Raw genomic sequence first — 19,306 nt, forward strand, 5'->3', positions numbered from 1 at the left:
CAGAATACACACATTTGTTAATCTTTCTTTTTGTACATCTCTTTTTAGATAAGATCCATCACTTCTCATAATACCTGGAAGTTTAGTTGACAAGAGGATATTGTATTCTTTATCATTTTATTACTACAACAGACAGCAAAAGCTCAGTGAACACCTGTTAACCACATCTTCCTTGCTCAACTTGTCCTGTCCCGTGCTGCAATGAGTTTGCAACCTCATGCACCAACCCTAGTCAGTCACTGTTGGAATTATGGATATTCTTTGCATAGTGCCATATCTCTCAAGACATCATTAGGCTGACTATTGTACTAGACTAATTTGGTACCACTACCTAATCAACACACAATTTAATTTTAAAAGCTATTTCAACTGCTACAGATAAACCACCTAATATTTCCCAACACTGGGTGCTGCATAAGCACTATTTGTTTGGGCTGAATTAACCTACATTTTGCAGAAATGCAGCGGCGAATATCAGGGGAACCAACAGAAAAATTTGTCTCAAGACTCATAGGAGAGACACCCAGTAGAATCTCGATTATGACAATCATTGAAAGATGGAATAGGAATGAACAATATGGAAAAATGTTTAAAGTATAATGTGCAAAATAATTTTAATAAATATCTTTTTATAAATAACATGTGAATAACAATTGTTAAAAATACTATTTAAAGCAAAAACTTCTGAAGTACCATCCACATTACTCTCTTTTAGAACAAATATTGCATAATGCGGTACATAAAATGTCTCTTCCATATACAGTAATAAAATATGTAATTTTTCACAGCCTTTATGATAAAAACAGACGGATTCTTCTGACAGAGGATTTGAAAAATTTGTTGACACTTAGGGACAACAGTTTCTTCGCTTGTTCAGTTGAGTGAGCGTAATTGTCTCCTCAATTTTATTGGGTTCTGGACTGTCTAGGTAATCCTCAGCGATCATCTGAAAAAGCTTATCTGAAAATTTAAAACAGAGTGAACATATGTTAAGTATTGGCTATTAACAAAACATTGAATATAGTTACAATAATTTTTAGCTGTTGGTACAGCACATCCACTTATTAAAGACACACACAAAAAGTTTTTGTGGGAAACACAATTTACGAACAAGGATAGGTTACTCAACATAAATAAAAACTTAGAAAGCATTGCATAGCAACATGGAAAGTATAATTAAGGCTATGTAATACCACTACCCAGTTTTTGGATAAAATAATCATAAGATGTGAGAAAGCTGCAGGGAAACATTGCATTAGTGTGGGCAGGCCGGTATCCGCAAGTGTGGCAACATGGGTCAGAATAACTTACATATAAGGCGACTGCAAAATGAGGCTCACCGAACTCAGCATAAAACTGCACCACATAGCAGTAATAGCCACAGCAGGCAGGTCAATGGCATCACACCAGGGGATGTGTCTTCTTGTGGGTGACATGACTTAGGGTCGGGTTTCAGCAAAGCAAATGCACTTCAGAGTGGTATATACTTTGATTTTGAGGTAGAAGCATTCTGTCATCACCAGAGTCCAGCAGTATCACCATGCCGCCAAGGGCCACACCAGGCAGAGACACAAACGGGCATCACCAGCAGCATGACTGGGCTACCCCTGCACCACCAGCACAAAGTTCCTAATGGACTTAGTGCCACTGCCTTGCCAACCTGACCCGTCCTTGCTGCCTCCAGCTCTGAGCTTATCGTGGGACTTAATGCCTCAGTGCCAGCCACTGATTCCTAATAGAGGGCAGCAAGCTGAAGCCCACACTCTGCCATCTCCATGCACCACTACAGCACATGCGTGCTAAGCCAAGGGACCACCATGATTCCATGCCGCCAAGAGAAATTGGATGGTGCTGATGTCATGGCTATAGCCTCTGGAGACTACTGGCCTGCCACAGGCTTTCTGCCAGCATCACATGGCACCTATGCAGCACCCAGTGCTGAAGCCATTGCCTGTGTGTCAGTGTCAGCCAGGGACAACACAGTAAGGTTTATTTGCCCCACTCAACTGTTTAAATTGTATATTGAATTAGAACAGTATATTCTTTACTGTCAAAAATGTTTCCATTGTGGCAACTGGCCTTTCACCACCACTCAATGCCCTCCCTCACTCCAAGTGCAACTGCACTCTTCAGCTATCACAAAGTGAACTGCAGTTGTATTGTTACAAGGGTAAGTCAAAACATTGCAAATATCAATTTACTTTATACCATGTTTTAAGTTATGTATATAGGTTTTGTTAATAGTAGCATATGGTTTGTTTATCGTAGGAGGATGCGGGACATCGTGTGACAGTCAGTACAAAGAGAACAGGTGTGCTGCTTAAGTGTATATGAGCAGTAAAGAGTTCGGTTGTGTGGTATTTGTGAGCCAGAAGAATGTCCATCGAAATGCATAGCGAAATGCATCCCACGTATGCTGACTACTGTTTATCATCGAAAACAGTGTTTAGACTGGATATAGGAGTTTAGCAGGGGAAAGGGAAACCATCAGATCGAGAGTGTCATGGCCATCTTGTTGGTTGGTTGGTTGGTTGGTTGAGGTTTAAGGGACAAAACAGCAAGGTCATCAGTCCCTTGTTTCAAATATGCGCCATTCCGCTAATGGGACAACTCAGTAAAGTCAGAACAATAAAACGGAAAAAGGGAAAAAACGTAAAAAGGCAGTCATGTTGTCATTGGTAAAAAACAAAATGAGGGAAGTCGGCAAGAGAACGAACCCAACACCATGCTGAAGCAGCATAGGCAAGACCACCTGTGACTTAAAAGGTACAACTGCTATAATGTAGAAAGTACGTATGGGAATAGAAAGACTAACCAAGCCTTTAAAAAAGAGAGAAAGGGTAAAAACAGAGTAAAAGGAGAAGAAAAGAGGAATTCGGTCAGGGAGGTGAATCAGGAATCTCCGAACACTGCTTACAGTGGGAGACACCCAAACACTCACCGCCCTGCCCCAACACCAGAGAGAGAGATTAAAAACCTTAAAACTGAGAATAAAAACCACTTTCCCGGAGGAAACCGAGAACCAGAGAGACCATCCGGGAATCGTCAGCCAACATCAAAGGTAAAGTGTGGGGGAGCCTGTACTTAGCACGCAGAGCCAAAAGAAGGGGGCATTCAACCAAAATGTGGGCTACTGAATGGAAGGCTCCACAACCACATAGTGGGGGTGGCTCATCACGCAAAAGAAAACCATGGGTCAACCGAGTATGGCCAATGCGGAGACGACACAGTGTGGTCGAGTCCTTTTGGGAGAGGCGAAAGGAAGAACGCCACGGGCCTGGTGTCACCTTAATTGCACGAAGTTTATTAGACAGGGGAGTAGCCTCCCAAGAATTGGCCTATGACTGTGCGAAGTGGGATTTGATGTGAAGCCGTAAATCCGCTGCAGGAGGGGCTACAGAAAACGGGGGGTAAGTAACTGCTCCCCCAGCCAAACGATCAGCGAGCTCATTACCCGGGATACCCACATGGCCAGGGACCCAAAGGAAGTCAATAGAACAAGCAGCACGGTGAATATCAGCGAGATGGTCATGGATGGCAGCGACCAAGGGATGGCGCGAAAAACACCAGTCAATAGCAAGAAGGCCACTCATTGATTTTTTTTTTTTTTTTTTTGTGGTTTTAGGGCGCACAACTTCAATGGTCATTAGCGCCCTGACTACTCTAAGAATGCACCGCGAGGCACAAGTTGACCACAACAACTAAAAGGGAAAACACGATAAAAGACAGACTGACAGGCATAGGATTAAAAAACAGCATCATCAAATGTCCTTAGCGAGGTTTGTCAAATTGATGAAACGAAGAACACGAGCAGCTGCTCGTGGGTCATCCGCTAAAATGGCATCGAAGGTATCTGGCAGGTTAAGATCGAGGCGCAGTGTGTTAAGATCTGGACAGGACATTAAAATGTGTCGAACTGTCAGCAAGTGCCCACATGGGCAGAACGGCGCCGGCGCAGCCATCAGCAGATGGCGATGGCTGAACCGGCAGTGTCCAATTCTTAACCGGGCTAAAACGACCTCCTCCCGCCAAGAAGGGCGTGAGGAGGACGTCCAAGCCACGGGAAGAGGTTTTAAGGCCCGAAGCTTGTTGTCTGTAAGTGCAGCCCAATCGGCATGCCACAGAGATAAGATGCGCCGACAAATCACCCTGCTAAAATCGGACGAAGGGACGCAACAAGAAGCTGTCCGAGGCTGGAGGACGGCAGCCTTGGCCGCGGCATCTGCAGCTTCGTTCCCAGGGATACCGACATGGCCAGGAACCCACATAAAGCTAACTGGAGAACCGACGTCCACCAGCTGCTGAAGAGAGCGTTGGATCCGGTGTACGAAAGGGTGAACCGGGTACGGATCACTGAGGCTCTGGATGGCGCTCAGGGAATCTGAGCAGATGACATAAGCAGAATGTCGGTGGCGGCAGATGTAAAGAACAGCCTGGTAGAGGGCAAAGAGCTCAGCTGTGAAGACCGAACAATGGCCATGGAGCCGGTATTTGAAACTTTGTGCCTCGACAATAAAGGAACACCCGACCCCGTCATTGGTCTTAGAGCCATCTGTATAAATGAAAGTCATGTCGATGAACTTCGAACGAAGTTCCAAAAAACGGGAGTGGTAAACCGAACCGGGGGTGACCTCTTTTGGGAGCGAGCTGAGGTCAAGGTGAACGCGGACCTGAGCCTGGAGCCAAGGTGGCGTGCGGCTCTCGCCCACTCGAAAGGTTGCAGGGAGTGAAAAATTAAGGTGTTGAAGGAGGCGACGGAAGCGAACTTCAGGGGGTAGCAGGGCAGAGACATACAACCCGTATTGACGGTCAAGAGAGTCGTCAAAAAAGGAACGATAAGACGGATGGTCGGGCATTGACAGTAGCCGACAGGCATACCGACAAAGCAGTATATCGCGCCGGTAGGTGAGTGGCAATTTGCCAGCGTCAGCATGAAGACTCTCTATGGGACTGGTATAAAATGCTCCGATCGCAAGTCGTAAACCCCGATGTTGTATGGAGTTGAGGCGGCGTAAGATGGATGGCCGTGCAGAGGAGTATACAAAGCTCCCATAATCCAGCTTGGCGGTTCGATCCGCTCCCCACGACAGACCACTGAGAACACGGAGGACATTTAAAGAACGGGTACAACGGGCGGCCAAATATGACACATGTGGAGACCAGCTAAGTTTCCTGTCAAATGTAAGGCCTAAAAATTTGGTTGTCTCCACGATTGGGAGAGCAACGTGACCAAGTCGTAAGGACGGTGGGAGAAACTCTTTGTAGCGCCAGAAGTTAATACAGACCGTCTTCTCGGCAGAAAAACGGAAGCCATTGGCGACACTCCAGGAGTAAAGACGGTCAAGAGAACGCTGAAGACAGCGCTCCAGGACACATGTACACTGCGCGCTGCAATAGATGGTAAAATCGTCCACGAAAAGGGAGCCTGATACATCAGCTGGGAGGCAACCCATTATTGGATTGATCGCGATGGCGAAGAGAGCGACGCTCAAAACTGAGCCCTGCGGCACCCCATTCTCCTGGCGGAAGGTGTCGGACAGGACAGAACCCACACGTACCCTGAACTGTCGATCCATTAAAAAGGAACGAATAAAAAGAGGGAGACGACCGCGAAGGCCCCATGTATGCATGGTGCGGAGAATGCCCGCCCTCCAACAGGTGTCGTAAGCCTTCTCCAAGTCAAAGAACACAGCCGCGGTCGGGCGCTTCCGCAAGAAGTTATTCATAATGAAGGTCGACAAGGTAACCAGATGGTCAACAGCAGAGCGGCGCCTACGAAATCCACATTGTACATTGGTAAGTAGGCGTCGAGACTCGAGCAGCCAAACCAATCGAGAGTTAACCATTCGCTCCATCACTTTACAGACACAGCTGGTAAGCGAGATGGGTCGATAACTGGAAGGCAAGTGCTTGTCCTTCCCCGGCTTAGGAATCGGGACAACAATAGACTCGCGCCAGCATGCGGGAACATGTCCCTCAATCCAGATGCGATTGTATGTACGAAGAAGAAAACCTTTACCCGCAGGAGAAAGGTTCTTCAGCATCTGAATATGAATAGAATCTGGCCCTGGAGCAGAGGACCGTGATCGGCCAAGTGCGTTTTCGAGTTCCCGCATGGTGAATGGGGCATTATAACTTTCACAATTCGAGGAGCGGAAGTTAGGTGGCCTAGCCTCCTCTGCCTGTTTGCGGGGGAGGAAGGCAGGGTGGTAATGAGCGGAGCTCGAAACCTCTGCGAAAAAGCGGCCGAAGGCATTGGAGACAGCCTCAGGGGCCACAAGGACGTCATTCGCGACCTTCAAGCCAGAAACTGGTGAGTGGACCTTAGTGCCAGATAGCCGGCGCAGGCTACCCCAGACAACAGAAGAAGGAGTAAAACTGTTGAAGGTGCTTGTGAAAGCAGCCCAGCTGGCTTTCTTGCTTTCTTTGATAATACGACGACACTGAGCACGTAATCGTTTATAATTGATACAATTCGCCACTGTAGGGTGGCGTTTAAATGTGCGTAAAGCACGTCGACGAGCACGTAAAGCGTCTCTACATGCTGCGGTCCACCAGGGGACCGGTACGCGACGTGGAGAAGAAGGAGGGTGAGGGATGGAATATTCAGCAGCAGCGAGAATGACTTCCGTGAGGTGTGCGACCTGACGATCGCAGCTTGGAAAGGTTTGATCCTGAAAGGTCGCCCTGGAAGAGAAGAGCCCCCAGTCCGCCTTGGAGATGGTCCAATTAGAGAAGCACGGAGAGGGGGTATGCTGCAGGAGATGGATAACACACGGGAAGTGGTCGCTCGAATATGTATCAGAAAGTGCATACCACTCAAACCGGCATGCAAGTTGGGGAGTACATATAGAGAGGTCTAAATGGGAATAGGTGTGAGATGTGTCCGAAAGAAAAGTAGGGGCGCCAGTATTGAGGCAGACAAGATCGAGCTGGTTGAAAAGGTCTGTTAACAAGGAGCCCCTCGGGCAGGATGCTGGAGAGCCCCAAAGGGGATGGTGGGCATTGAAGTCTCCAGTTAACAAAAATGGTGCAGGTAGCTGAGCAATAAGTTGCATCACGTCTGCCCCGGTAACGGCAGATGACGATGGAGTGTAAACGGTACAAAAGGAAAACGTAAAAGTGGGGAGAGTAATGCGGATGGCAACTGCCTGCAGGCCGGTGTGCAACGTGATGGGATCGTAGTAAATATCATCCCGGACCAGCAACATAACCCCTCCATGAGCTGGGATACCTACCACAGGGGGTAGGTCAAAACGCACAGAGGTGTAGTGTGCCAAGGCAATTTGATCGCATGGGCGTCGCTTCGTTTCCTGGAGGGCTACGACGAGCGGACGGTGCAAGCGGAGCAGCAACTTCAAGTCCTCTCGGTTGGTGCGAATGCTGCGAATATTCCAGTGAATAAGTGTCATCGTAAGAAAAGGAAGATGAGAGAAGTGGTCACCTCGAAGGCCGCTTAGGGCCTGGCTTCGAGCGAGCACTGCCGCCGCTATCAGTAGGCGGACAGTCATCGTCCATTGGGTCTATAGGGTCATCGGCCATCTCGGGAGGATGGCCGAGAGGGGGAGCTTCCTCCGCCAGTGAACGGCCAGATGTACGGCTACCAGCGGTGCGGCCAGGCGAAACGGATGACGGCCTGGGGCGGCAACCGCTGGGTGACTCAGGAGAAGAAAAGCGCCGTGGCGGAGAAGGAGAACTGTGCTTCCTATGCGCCTTTTTGGAAGGATGTGTAGTGGAAGTACCGGTCGAAGGCTGGGAGGTCGAGGTACGGAGGAAGTCTGCACGGGATGGTTCCTTCTTGAAGGCCCGTGCATCTGACTTCGATGTCTTCGTCTTAGCTGAAGCTGAGGAAGGTGCTCGTGTCTGTGGGGTGATGGGAGGCAGAGGAGACGTCGACCGCGCGATCTTAGCACTGGCCGAACGGACGACCGTGGTGCTGAAGGTCAGATCGCATGTCTGGGTTGCTACCTCCCGGGTAGTCCGAGGAGAGGCGAGGACAGTACTGTATTTCCCCGCTGGGAGCAGCGTGGGCTTCCTACTAGCCAATAGCCTGCGAGCAGCCGAGGTGGACACTTTCTCTTTGACCCGAATTTCTTGGATACAGCATTCTTCCTTATAGACAGGACAGTCGCGGGAGGATGCGGCATGGTCACCCTGGCAGTTCACACAACGAGGAGACGGAGGTGGACAGTCACCCTCATGGGCATCCCTGCCACAAGTGACACATTTAGCCGCATTGGAACAAGACTGTCGAGTGTGATTGAAACGCTGACACTGGTAGCAGCGCGTAGGTGTCGGGACATAGGGGCGAACAGAAATAACCTCGTAGCCCGCCTTGATGCGCGATGGCAGCTTAACACTATCGAAGGTCAAGAAAATTGTCCGGGTCGGTACAAGGTCATTGTTGACCTTTTTCATGACCCTATGGACAGCCGTCATGCCCTGCTCAGCGAGGAATGATTGAAGCTCCTCGTCAGTCAATCCGTCGAGGGAGCTAGTATAGACTACACCACGAGACGAATTCAAAGTTCGGTGGGCCTCCACCCGGACAGGGAACGTGTACAGGAGGGTGGCCCGAAGCAGTTTTTGTGTCTGAAAGGCACTCTCAGTTTCTAGTAATAAGGTGCCGTTACGCAACCTGGTACAAGATTTGACAGATCCGGCTATGGCATGTACGCCCTTCTGAATAACGAAAGGGTTGACAGAGGAAAAATCCTTTCCGTCCTCAGATCGAGAAACTACGAGGAACTGTGGGGCAGGCGGTAGTACTTTTGTCACTGTTGGCTGGTCACGTTTCCGTTTTTGGGTCGAAGTCGAAAGAGATGGATTAGAATCCATTGCGGAGGAATCCCCCATGATTGCCAGCGTCTCCGATGGCGCGCTCCTTCCTTGTGGGGACCCTCTCAGAGGGCACTCCCGCCTTAGGTGAATGTTTACACCTCAGGTCACACCTCCCGAGAAACAGACGGAGGGACCAATCGGCATGGTCAGAAGGTATCAGCTCAGGCAATCACCCCTCCCCGGGCCTGGCCTTTACCAGGGGGTACGCGCGTGTCTTACATGTCTACCCAGGGCGGGGACTTACGCGTTACCCCGTCACCGGCTACGCGTGCGAATGCGTGGGTCGGCCTTCAGGCACGCACAGGGAGGAAGGAAGAAGAGGAAAAAGAAGAGAGAGAGGGAGAAAGAGGACAGACTGTCTCAAACGCCGAGGCGGAGACCAGAGAAGGCAAGGAGAAGAAGGCAATGAGAAAGCAAAGGCAATGAGAAGGCAAGGAGAAAAAGGCAATGAGAAGGCAAGGAGAAAAAGGCAATGAGAAGGCAAGGAGAAGTCAAGGGAAAGAGTAAGGAAGACAGTGAGGTGGAGAAGAGCAAAGAAAGGAACCAACAAAAGGAAGGAAGAAACGAGAAGTAAAAAACCAAAAAGACCACGATGATAGGTCGTGGAACCGTCCGTCTCCGGACGCAGGCGCTAACTACCCCCGTGAGGGGGATGGACTCCTTTTAGTCGCCTCTTACGACAGGCAGGAATACCGCGGGCCTATTCTAATCCCCGGACCCGCAGGGGGGACAGGCAATCGTTGTGCAGCGAGATAGAGCTCTGGATCAGGGTGGATAGTAGTACGGCGACAGAAGTGGACCACTCGCGATTTTAAAGGAGAGAATTGAAACCCGTGTGAGAGGGTCCATGCAGAGGCGCGCCGTATAGCTACCTGGAGCTGCCGCTCTGCAGATGCCATCGTGAAGGAACTAACCCAAATGCAGAAATCATCCACATACAGGGCAAGGGCGACCAAGAGACCGACAGAGGCCAGAAGTCCATCGATAGCAATTAGGAAAAGAAGGACACAAGACAGAACCCTGTGGGATGCCCGTCTCCTGGGTCCGTGGAGAACTAAAAGCAGTACCAACTCGAACTCTGAATGACCGACGATGGCCATCTTGTGGCAGTGACAACTGAAACTACAAAAGGCATATGGAACGTATCATTATGACCTGCGTGGGACAACTGATGACTTCATGTGCTGTAGGCTGTTCACACGAAACCATTTAGCACTGTGCACAAGCAGTGCAAGTTTCATTAACTGGGTGCCCTGCATGTTGACTGCATGAACAGGATTGTTCTGCCTTTGCAGCACCTTACTTGGTACGCTGAGGAAGTAGAGGACTTCGGGATATGAATTTATACAGGGTGGGTGATGTTCACAACTTTCAACCAAAACTGAACAACTGTCCATGGCATGGAAACATTCCATCAGACAACAGGGCTGTGCTCATCACAGTTTGGGACATGCAATGGGTCGTACAGATGAAATTTCAGCCACATGGTGAGACTGGAAGTGCGTTGCACTGCAACACTGGGAGCTCCGACAGGACATTCGTTACAAGTGACCTAGCCACTCAATGAAGGGAGTTTTTGTTCAAATGTGGTAGTTGTTATGAACACTTCATTCGAAATACTTGGAACATCCATCCTACTGTTCCAACTTAGCATCCAGTGACTCATCCATTCAGGTTCCTAAAATATAATTTGGGTTTCTATCATTTTGAAAGTGTGGTGCAGCTGAAAAGGTTACACACACACACACACACACACACACACACACACACACACACACACACACACACATTGGCTGTGACTGCAACCAAAAGACTTCTTTACTTCTGGTTATCAGTAACGTGTAAAGAGATGGTAGAGAGTCTAAATGTACAGGGTGCATAAGTAGAAGAGTGGAATAAATTTCAGGAAGTTACTTTATTATTGCCTCTATCCTCTTTTGCAGTTTATTTATTGACTTAAACACACATTTATTCATATAAACATCTGAGACTGATGATGGCAAATGAAACTGGAATGTCATACCAGTCTTTTTGGTTTGTATGCCATAATGGCTTATTCTCTAATACAGAGTACAGAAAGGCACAAAATACACTGGAATATGATTTATTTCCCTGACTCTTCAAATACACAAAATCTCTCAACAATTTCATTACTTGCCAGCTTTCTCAGATATTGGTGGGGGTGGGGGTGGGGGGGGGGGGAGGGGGGCAGGGGGGGGAGGGGGGCAGGGGGGGGAGGGGGGCAGGGGGGAGGGGGGCAGGGGGGGAGGGGGGCAGGGGGGGAGGGGGGCAGGGGGGGAGGGGGGGGGGGAAGAAAGTTTGCTTGGAAGTGCTCTTTCATCTTCGGGCTTATTCGGAATAAGTGTTTCTTCCTTGTCTTCTACAATTTGACTCTAGTGCATTTCTTCTCTATAAGAATTCTTTGAAGATTTTATTAAAACACCAAGGTGTGAAACTTTCTTTAGTGTTGCTTCTCTTTTTCTTCTGCCCAAGATTAGCACCGAGTTCCACTTAGTTGCTTTCTTCCAACCATTTTCTTCAGTGATTATCAAAATACTGCTAAGTAGCATCCATTAATGACAGAGCAGAAATCGCATAAGTCACTTGCACTTCATTTAACCAACTAACACAAACTATATTCAGTAGTCTGTATGGAAATCATACAGAGAGCATCTGCTACACTTTACTATTCTAGCAACAAGCACTAGAAAAGTTTCAGGAAATATGTCTTGTTTATGCAGAGGAAAAAATAATACACATGAATATTTCCATTGGAGTTAGTTAATTAACACCATTTAAACCACTTTGTAGCAATCATCAACCGAAAAACAAAGAACTAATAAACTCCACTACTAGTATAACGAACTATTTCTTATCTTTGCTAATAATATCAAGAGTAAATGACACTACATAAAACACTTATGCATTTTGCATGAACTAATTTTTCCTTGTGAGAGGGAGATTTAAATTTTAGGAACAATTTTCCATGACTATCGCCACCCTAGGCAGTTGCCCAGTTTGCGCCCTCCCTCACCCCCCCCCCCCCCCCCCCCCCCCCCCCTCATGCATGGTTGCTTACATCTTTGGGTAGGTTTAGTGACATCACTGAACAGTCAAAGGGACTATGTCTGTGATACAATATCCACAGTCAACGTCTGTCTTCAGGAGTTCTGGGAATTGGGGTGATGCTAAACTTCTTATTGATGTTTGTACTTCAGTGTTATCTTCAATCATGTTACACTTTGATCAAGGTGGCAATGTAAGTATTGATACCATTTCAAAATTCTCCAACAGAATCAGTGAGGCTTCTATGAATTTCATACTGTTTAGTTAGTGAGTATACTACCTACCTTCTGGTTCCAAATAATTACTTTTGTCAAAATTATTCCAAGACCGATTCCATCTATGTGTGTTTGGCAAAAATTCAATAACCGAACATATTAATTGTTCAGTTTACACATTATTTCTGTTTCCCTGTTTACAGTATTTTTTGAATTTTCTTAAATGCACCCTTTATATGAGTGTAGGAATAAATAGTTTCTCTACAAATAAAGATATAGATCTGGCTGATTTTATTTAATTACTGATTAATTCTAATTCTTTTTGGATCAGTATATAAAAACAGTGTGATCATTTGTAATAAGACTTTTTTAAACAAACAAAAGCACAAGCCATACAAAATAAAACAAAAATCCACCTACAAGTGGCGAACAGGACAGAATGAACTTTTTATGTGGGAAAACATGACTTATGACAAGTATTAATCATAAATTTCATAATTCCCAAGTACACCACTAATATTACATACCAACATTATACCCAGTTTTGCTTGATGTTTCTATGAACTTTGCTTGTAGGCCCTCTGCATATTTTTCCGCCATCCCGATTTCAACTTGTCGGGGTGTGCCTTCCGAAACGGTGTCATATTTGGTACCACACAAATATACTTTGCAGTCCTAAGCAAACATAAAATATATATATATATAAAATGACAAAAGTAATTTAGATCAACAGCTACGAGGAGGAAAAATCTCTGCATTTTAGGAGTGAATGACTACTTACATTTTAAAGATTATATATATAAAGTTAGAAAAACAATATTATGGAAAGGGTAGCTGCTACTCACTATATAGCGGACATGCTGAGTCAAGTCCTTCATTGAACACACACACACACACACACACACACACACACACACACACACACACACACAGTGCAGCCAGGAGGTAGGTGGAGGATGGGAAAGAGAGGGTGGGGGTGGGAGTAATGGAGAAAGACTGTGTGCTGGTGGAATAGAGGGCTGCATAGTCCTCGAATGGAAACAGGGCAGGGGCTAGATGGGTAAGCACAATGACTAATGAAGGCTGAGGCCAGGAGGGTTACAGGAACAGGGTGGTCAAGTTTTTTGGCCACAGTTTGTCGGCAGCCAATCATGCAGATTGACAGCTTGTTGGTTGCCATGCCCATGTAGAATGCAGCACAGTGGTTGCAGCTTAGCTTGTAGATCACATGATTAGTTTCACAGGTAGCCCTACCTTTGATAGGATAAGTGATGTTTGTGACTGGACTGGAGTGGCTGGTGGTGTGAGGATGTATGGGACAGGTCTTGCATTTAGGGCTACTACAGGGATATGAGCCAGGAGGCAAGGGGGTTGGGAGCAAGGGATGTGTAGGGATGGACATGGATATCATGTAGGTTTGGAATGCTGCAGAACACCACTGTGGGAGGGGTGGGCAGTATAGTAGGCATGACGAGATTTACAGAATTTAATGGGACTCTGAAGTGGTGGGTAACTGGAAAGAAAGTTTGGGGGGGGGGGGGGGGGGGGGGAGATAACTACAGTCTGCAAAGACCTCAGTGAGATCCTTTGTGTATTTTGAGAGTGGCTGCTTGCTTGTCACTGCAGATGCGATGGCCATGGGTGACTAGGCTGTCTGGAAAGGACTTCTTGGTATGGAATGAGTGGCATTGTCTAAGTGGAGGTACTGCTGGTAGTTTGTAGATCTAATGTGGACAGAGCTACTGATGCAGCCATCTCTGAGATGGAGGTAAACATCGAGGAAGGTGGCTTGTTGGGTTGAGCAGGACAAGGTGAAGCAAATGGGGAGAAGCTGTTGAGGTTCTGGAGGAATGTGGGTAAGGTGTCCTCACCCAAGAGCCAGATCACAAAGATGCCAATGAATCTAAATCAAGTGAAGGGTTTAGGATTCTGTATGTTTAGGAAGGATTCATCTAGATGGCCCATGAATAGGTGATGCCATACAGGTCCAAATAACTGTATCCTGGATTTGTTTGTACGTAATACCTTCAAAGGAGAAGTAACTGTGGTGAGGTATAGTTGTTCATGTTTACTAGGAAGGAGGTGGTTGGTTTGAATCCATTGGGTGTTGGGAAAAGTACTGTTCAATAGCTGTAAGGTCAAGGGCATTAGGGATGTTAGTGTAAAGGGAGGCGGCATCAATAGTGATGAGCAGGGCACTATGTGGTAAAGGAGCAGGAACTGTGGAGTCTGGAGCATGTGATTGGTATGTTTTATATAGGAGGGTTTATTCCAGGTAACAGATGGAATGAGTTGGTCTACGGGAGGGGAGATTCCCTCAGTGGTGGCATAGTGACCAATCACAATGGGGTGTCCTGGGCAGTTAGGTTTATAGACTTTAGGAAGCACGTAGGAGGTTGGAGCACGGGGAGTGATGGGGTGAATAGAGAGATGAACTCTGGGGAGAGGTCGGTGTTGGCCTAAGGATTTGAGGAGAGACTAGAGATCCTGCTGGATTTCTGGAATGGGGTCAATGTGGCAGGTTTTATGGGAGGATTAATCTATGGCTGGTGGAGTCCTTTTGGTGAGAAAGTCCTTGTGGTTCAAAACAATAATGGCGTAGCCTTTGTCAGCATGTAAAGATAATGTCAGAATCAGATTTTACACGGTGGATTGGGGTTCTTTCTGCATGGTTAACCCTCACCTTCCAAAACTCACTCCCACCACCACACAGCATCCAAAACACAGTTATGAACCTTTACTCCAAAAGCCTTAGCCCCACAGAAATATTGGTGCTTTTCAAAGGCGCCACCTTTTGCCCCACTCCAAAATTCCATCATTTAGGACTTGGTAAAAACCCTCTCTCCTCCCAGTCCGTATAGCCACTAACTCTACCAATCAGACTTAACAAGAAACCAATGTTGAACCCTGCCTAACTCACTTCACAACTCCATCCAACTGTGATCTACCTACACTGCCCTCAAAACAACCCCTGTTAACAGAATGTCTTTACTTCTAATCTTGCTTCACCATAATTCCCCAAAACTCTTAACATGCAAACTTATCTTACACCGACAGAAAGAACTGCAATCCACCACCTAAAAACTGATCCTAACCTTAGAATCCTACATGCTCACAAAGGCTACACCACTATTGTCTTGAACTGCAAAGATTACATGGCATAAGGACCCTGCCAGCATCATCGCCAGTCTCCTCAAATCATTAAGCCCACCCCAGAATCTCAACCCACAGTCCACCTCTCTCCTCAACCCTACCACTCCCAACACTCCCTCCTATTTTCTACATGCTTCCTTAAGTTATAAACCCAATCACCCAGGACACCTCATTGTCGCTGATTACTGTGCCCCCAATGAAATCCCTGCTCTCTTAGACCAACACCTTCAGTCTAATAGACAAAACCTACCCTCCTATATAAAAGATACCAACAATTTCCTCCACTGACTCTCCACAGTTCCTGTTCCTTCACCACTCAGTGCCCTGCTTGTCACTATTAACACCACCTACATTTACACTAACATCCGTAATGCCCATGGCCTTACCACTATTGAAAACTATCTTTTCCGAAGCCCGACGAATTCCAAACCAACAAGCTCCTTCCTAGCTGCCACGAACAACTATGTCCTCACCTACAATTATTTCTCCTTTGAAGGCATTACCTACAAACAAATCCAGGATACAGCTATGGGCACTAGTATGGACAGTGCCATTCAAACCCACTGGTGGGCCATCTAGAGGAATCCTTCTGAAACATCCAGAATCCTGAACCCCTCAACCTGGTTCAGATTCACTGATGACATCTCCATGATCTCAACTGAAGGCAATGACACCACATCCACATTCCTCCAGAACCTCAACACCTTCTCCCCATTCGCTTCACCTGGTGCTACTCAACCCAACATACTACCTTCCCAGATATTTACCCCCACCACAAAGATGGCTACACCAGTAGCTCCGTCCATATCACACCTACAACCACCAGCAATACCTCCACTTCCACAGCTGCCACCAATTCCATACCAAGAAGTCCCTTCCATACAGTCTATCCAACCGTGGTTGTTGCATCTGCAGTGATGTGCGGTCCCTCTCTAAATACACCGACAGTCTCACCGATGCCTTTACAGATTGTAATTATCCTCCCAACCTTGTACAAAAACAAATCTCCTGTGCCTTATCTTTCCAGTCACCCACCACCTCCCGAAGTCACACTGTCCAACCATAGAGAAGCATTCCCATTGTGATTCAGTACCATCCAGGACTGGAGCAACTGAATTACATTCTCCATCAGGTTTATGGCTGCCTCTTGTGCCCTGTAATGAGAAATTTCCTAACCACTATCCTCCCACCCCTCCCCCAGTGGTATTCCACCGCCAACCGAACCTACACAATATCCTTGTCCATCCCTACACATCCCCTGCTCCCAACCCCCTCGCCTCAGGGCTCATATCCTTGTATTAGACCTAAATGCAAGACCTGTCCCATACATCCTCCCACCACCACTCACTCCAGTCCAGTCAGAAACATTACCTATCCCATCAAAGGCAGGGCTACCTGTGAAACCAGTCATGTGAGCTATAATCTCAGCTGCAACCACTGTGCTGCATTCTACATGGGGATGATACCCAACAAGCTGTCAGTCTGCATGAAAGCCACTAAAACTGCGGCCAAAAAACCACTGGACCACCCTGTTGCGGAGCACAACATCCAACACGACGTTCTTCATTTCAATGACTGCTTCACAGCCGGTGCCATCAATCCCCTTCCCACCTACACTAGCTTTTCTGAATTGTACACGTGGGAACTCTCTTAACCCTCCTGGCCTCAATCTTTGTTTGTCATTGTCCTTACCCATCTATCTCCTTCCCTGTTTCCTCTCTAGCACTACACAACCCTCTATTCCATGAACACACCCAGTGTTTTTACTTCTCTCATTTTCTGCTACCCCCAGCCTCCGTCAAACTTCCTGACAACACCTAGCTGGCCTAGCCTCTCTCCAAATTGTCGCTGCATGCTCCCACTAGCATGCAGTACTGTCCCAAACTCCTACCCTGCTATTCCTTCCCCTCCCTGTAGTCGTGTGTGTGTGTGTGTGTGTGTGTGTGTGTGTGTGTGTGTGTGTGTGTGTGTGTGGGCGCGCGCGCGCGCGTGCGTGCACGTAAACGTAAATTGGAATGTAGATCAATGGAAGTGTGCTGCCTGGTCAGATGGGCCACATTTCTTGTTACACCAGGTCAACTGTCATGTCCAGATACACTTGTCACAGTGCCACAGAGGAGGGCTGGTGGGTGTGGTATTATGCTATAGGGGATATTCATCCAGATTTCCAAGCGATTTGCTGTAATTTTCGAAAAGGCACAATGCCATCTGTGGGCTACATAAAAATTACTATGGACCAGCTGCATCCCTTCAAGCTCAATGTCTTCCCTGACAGTGATGGCATCTTGCAGTGGGATAACTATCTGTGTCAAGGCCATAATTATGCTACAGTCGTTTGACAATCATGACAGTGAACTTGCGCTGAAATGTTTGTCACAATATTTGCTCGATCTGAATCTAATAGCACACATCTGGGAAGCTACTGTGTACCAGGTGTACGCTCACAAACCATCAACCCCTGATTTATGAGAATTGCATAACTTGCATCTATGTCTACTGGCACATACCTCTGGAAACCTAACTACGACTTCATGAATACATCACATGCTCTTTGCTGTGGTATTGCGTTCCAATGGTGGACTGACATGCTATAAATCAGATCATCATAAAATTTTAGTTCACCAATGTACAACATAATATACAAGTGACTCCCATAACAAAAAAGTGAGTAGATTATCAAATATTAATTCAAATGAAACTATATGGTTCCAGAGACATTTTCAAGTCCCAAATGTCCATGACATATGCATGCAGACTGAAGTTACGAATGAAAATTTGTACCAAGGTCGGGATTCAAAGTGGGCAATGGGCTGAGGCATGAATGGGAATTTGGACTGAGGAGGGAAGTGTGCTAGGTAGCATGTGCAGTTGTATGAAGCCACTCTGCCAGGGTGTCACAGAGGTTATTACACATCTGCCTAGTGAAAGTGGGACCCGTGTTCAAACCCTGGCCTCTGCAAATTTGCCACATCACTCTACAGATACATGAATGTTTATTGTTAAGTTTATTTACAGAATCAACCTGCAATGGCAGCTTCTTCCTGTTACTACTTAAAATGACTGGTACCTGTATGCCTGATGACTGCTTCATTAAAGGCTAGATTAACAAATTCTGATTTGTACTAATCTCCTCTCACTGATAATAATGGGAGTCACTTCTAGATTATACACTCAGTCCATTCCATGCCAAGTGCTCTAATTATGGAAAAAGCTCCCACATGATCAGCACAGATTTTGCTGAAATTGTGTGTGAGCATTCACACACCTTTCTGTGAAGATTGGTAAAGTTTTACTTTCACCACTGTGATACTCGCAGAGATACAGTTATTTATTTGACTTAATCCTGCAGCTATGAAATGCACACCGCTGAATTCTCGCCAACTTTGAGAGATAATTTCTCCAGCAATATTTCCTTGATAGAAATAGAATTAGGCTTCTTTTACAACTTTTTTGGCTCTCTTAAGTGAGATGAGAAAGATTTGCCGTGAAACTTTCACGTGGATAGGTTGCAGCAAAGTCTGCCAAAAATAGATGCTCAAATAAATGAAATTTAGCTTTTGTAACTGCAGAATAAACGTCCAACTTTGCACATAACAACTTACGAATCATAAGTCTCGACATAAAATTTCCTTCTCCTACTGCTTTCCTGTAGTTTACAAATTGATTTTTGTCCGCTTTTAGAAAAAAGCTTCCTGAAAACTCTCAAACTGTTTTTATTACAATGATCATGCTCTAAAACACCTAAGAAACTAGATTTGGTTTTGAAACGAGAAAGTGGAGGAGCATTGAAAAATGCGCCTTATTCTGCTGGTACTCAAATATGACAATTATGTTCTGAAACTTAAGTACTATCTGGGGAATGTAATATCTGAAGTCCTGATAGCTACGAAGTAAGACAGAGTCAGAAGACTTCAAACTTAACAAAAGGGCTGTCTTCTCACGACTCCTGAAGACATATTGCAGTCTTTTTTTTTCTGCTATAACAACAGAATCTACCTGATTATAAACTTCAATAGTTAACTGTACATTAT

The 19,306-nt window shown here is 46.4% G+C and overlaps 1 protein-coding gene across 2 annotated transcripts in view; it reads right to left on the reverse strand.

The window, feature by feature from the left end:
• Positions 1-597: 597 nt before the first annotated feature.
• Positions 598-19,306, reverse strand: part of LOC124613255 (ras-related protein Rab-24-like) — a 65,231-nt gene continuing 46,522 nt past the window's right edge. For both annotated transcript variants that reach the window (XM_047141946.1, XM_047141947.1), the window contains exons 4-5: positions 12,650-12,797; positions 598-960 (exon numbers count right to left, since the gene is read on the reverse strand). In XM_047141946.1, coding sequence (XP_046997902.1) covers positions 848-960; positions 12,650-12,797 — 261 coding nt within the window. In that variant the 3' untranslated portion in view covers positions 598-847. The remainder of the gene's footprint in view (positions 961-12,649; positions 12,798-19,306) is intronic.

This window comes from Schistocerca americana, chromosome 4, assembly GCF_021461395.2.
Source record: "Schistocerca americana isolate TAMUIC-IGC-003095 chromosome 4, iqSchAmer2.1, whole genome shotgun sequence".
Classification (NCBI taxonomy): Eukaryota; Metazoa; Arthropoda; class Insecta; order Orthoptera; family Acrididae; genus Schistocerca; species Schistocerca americana.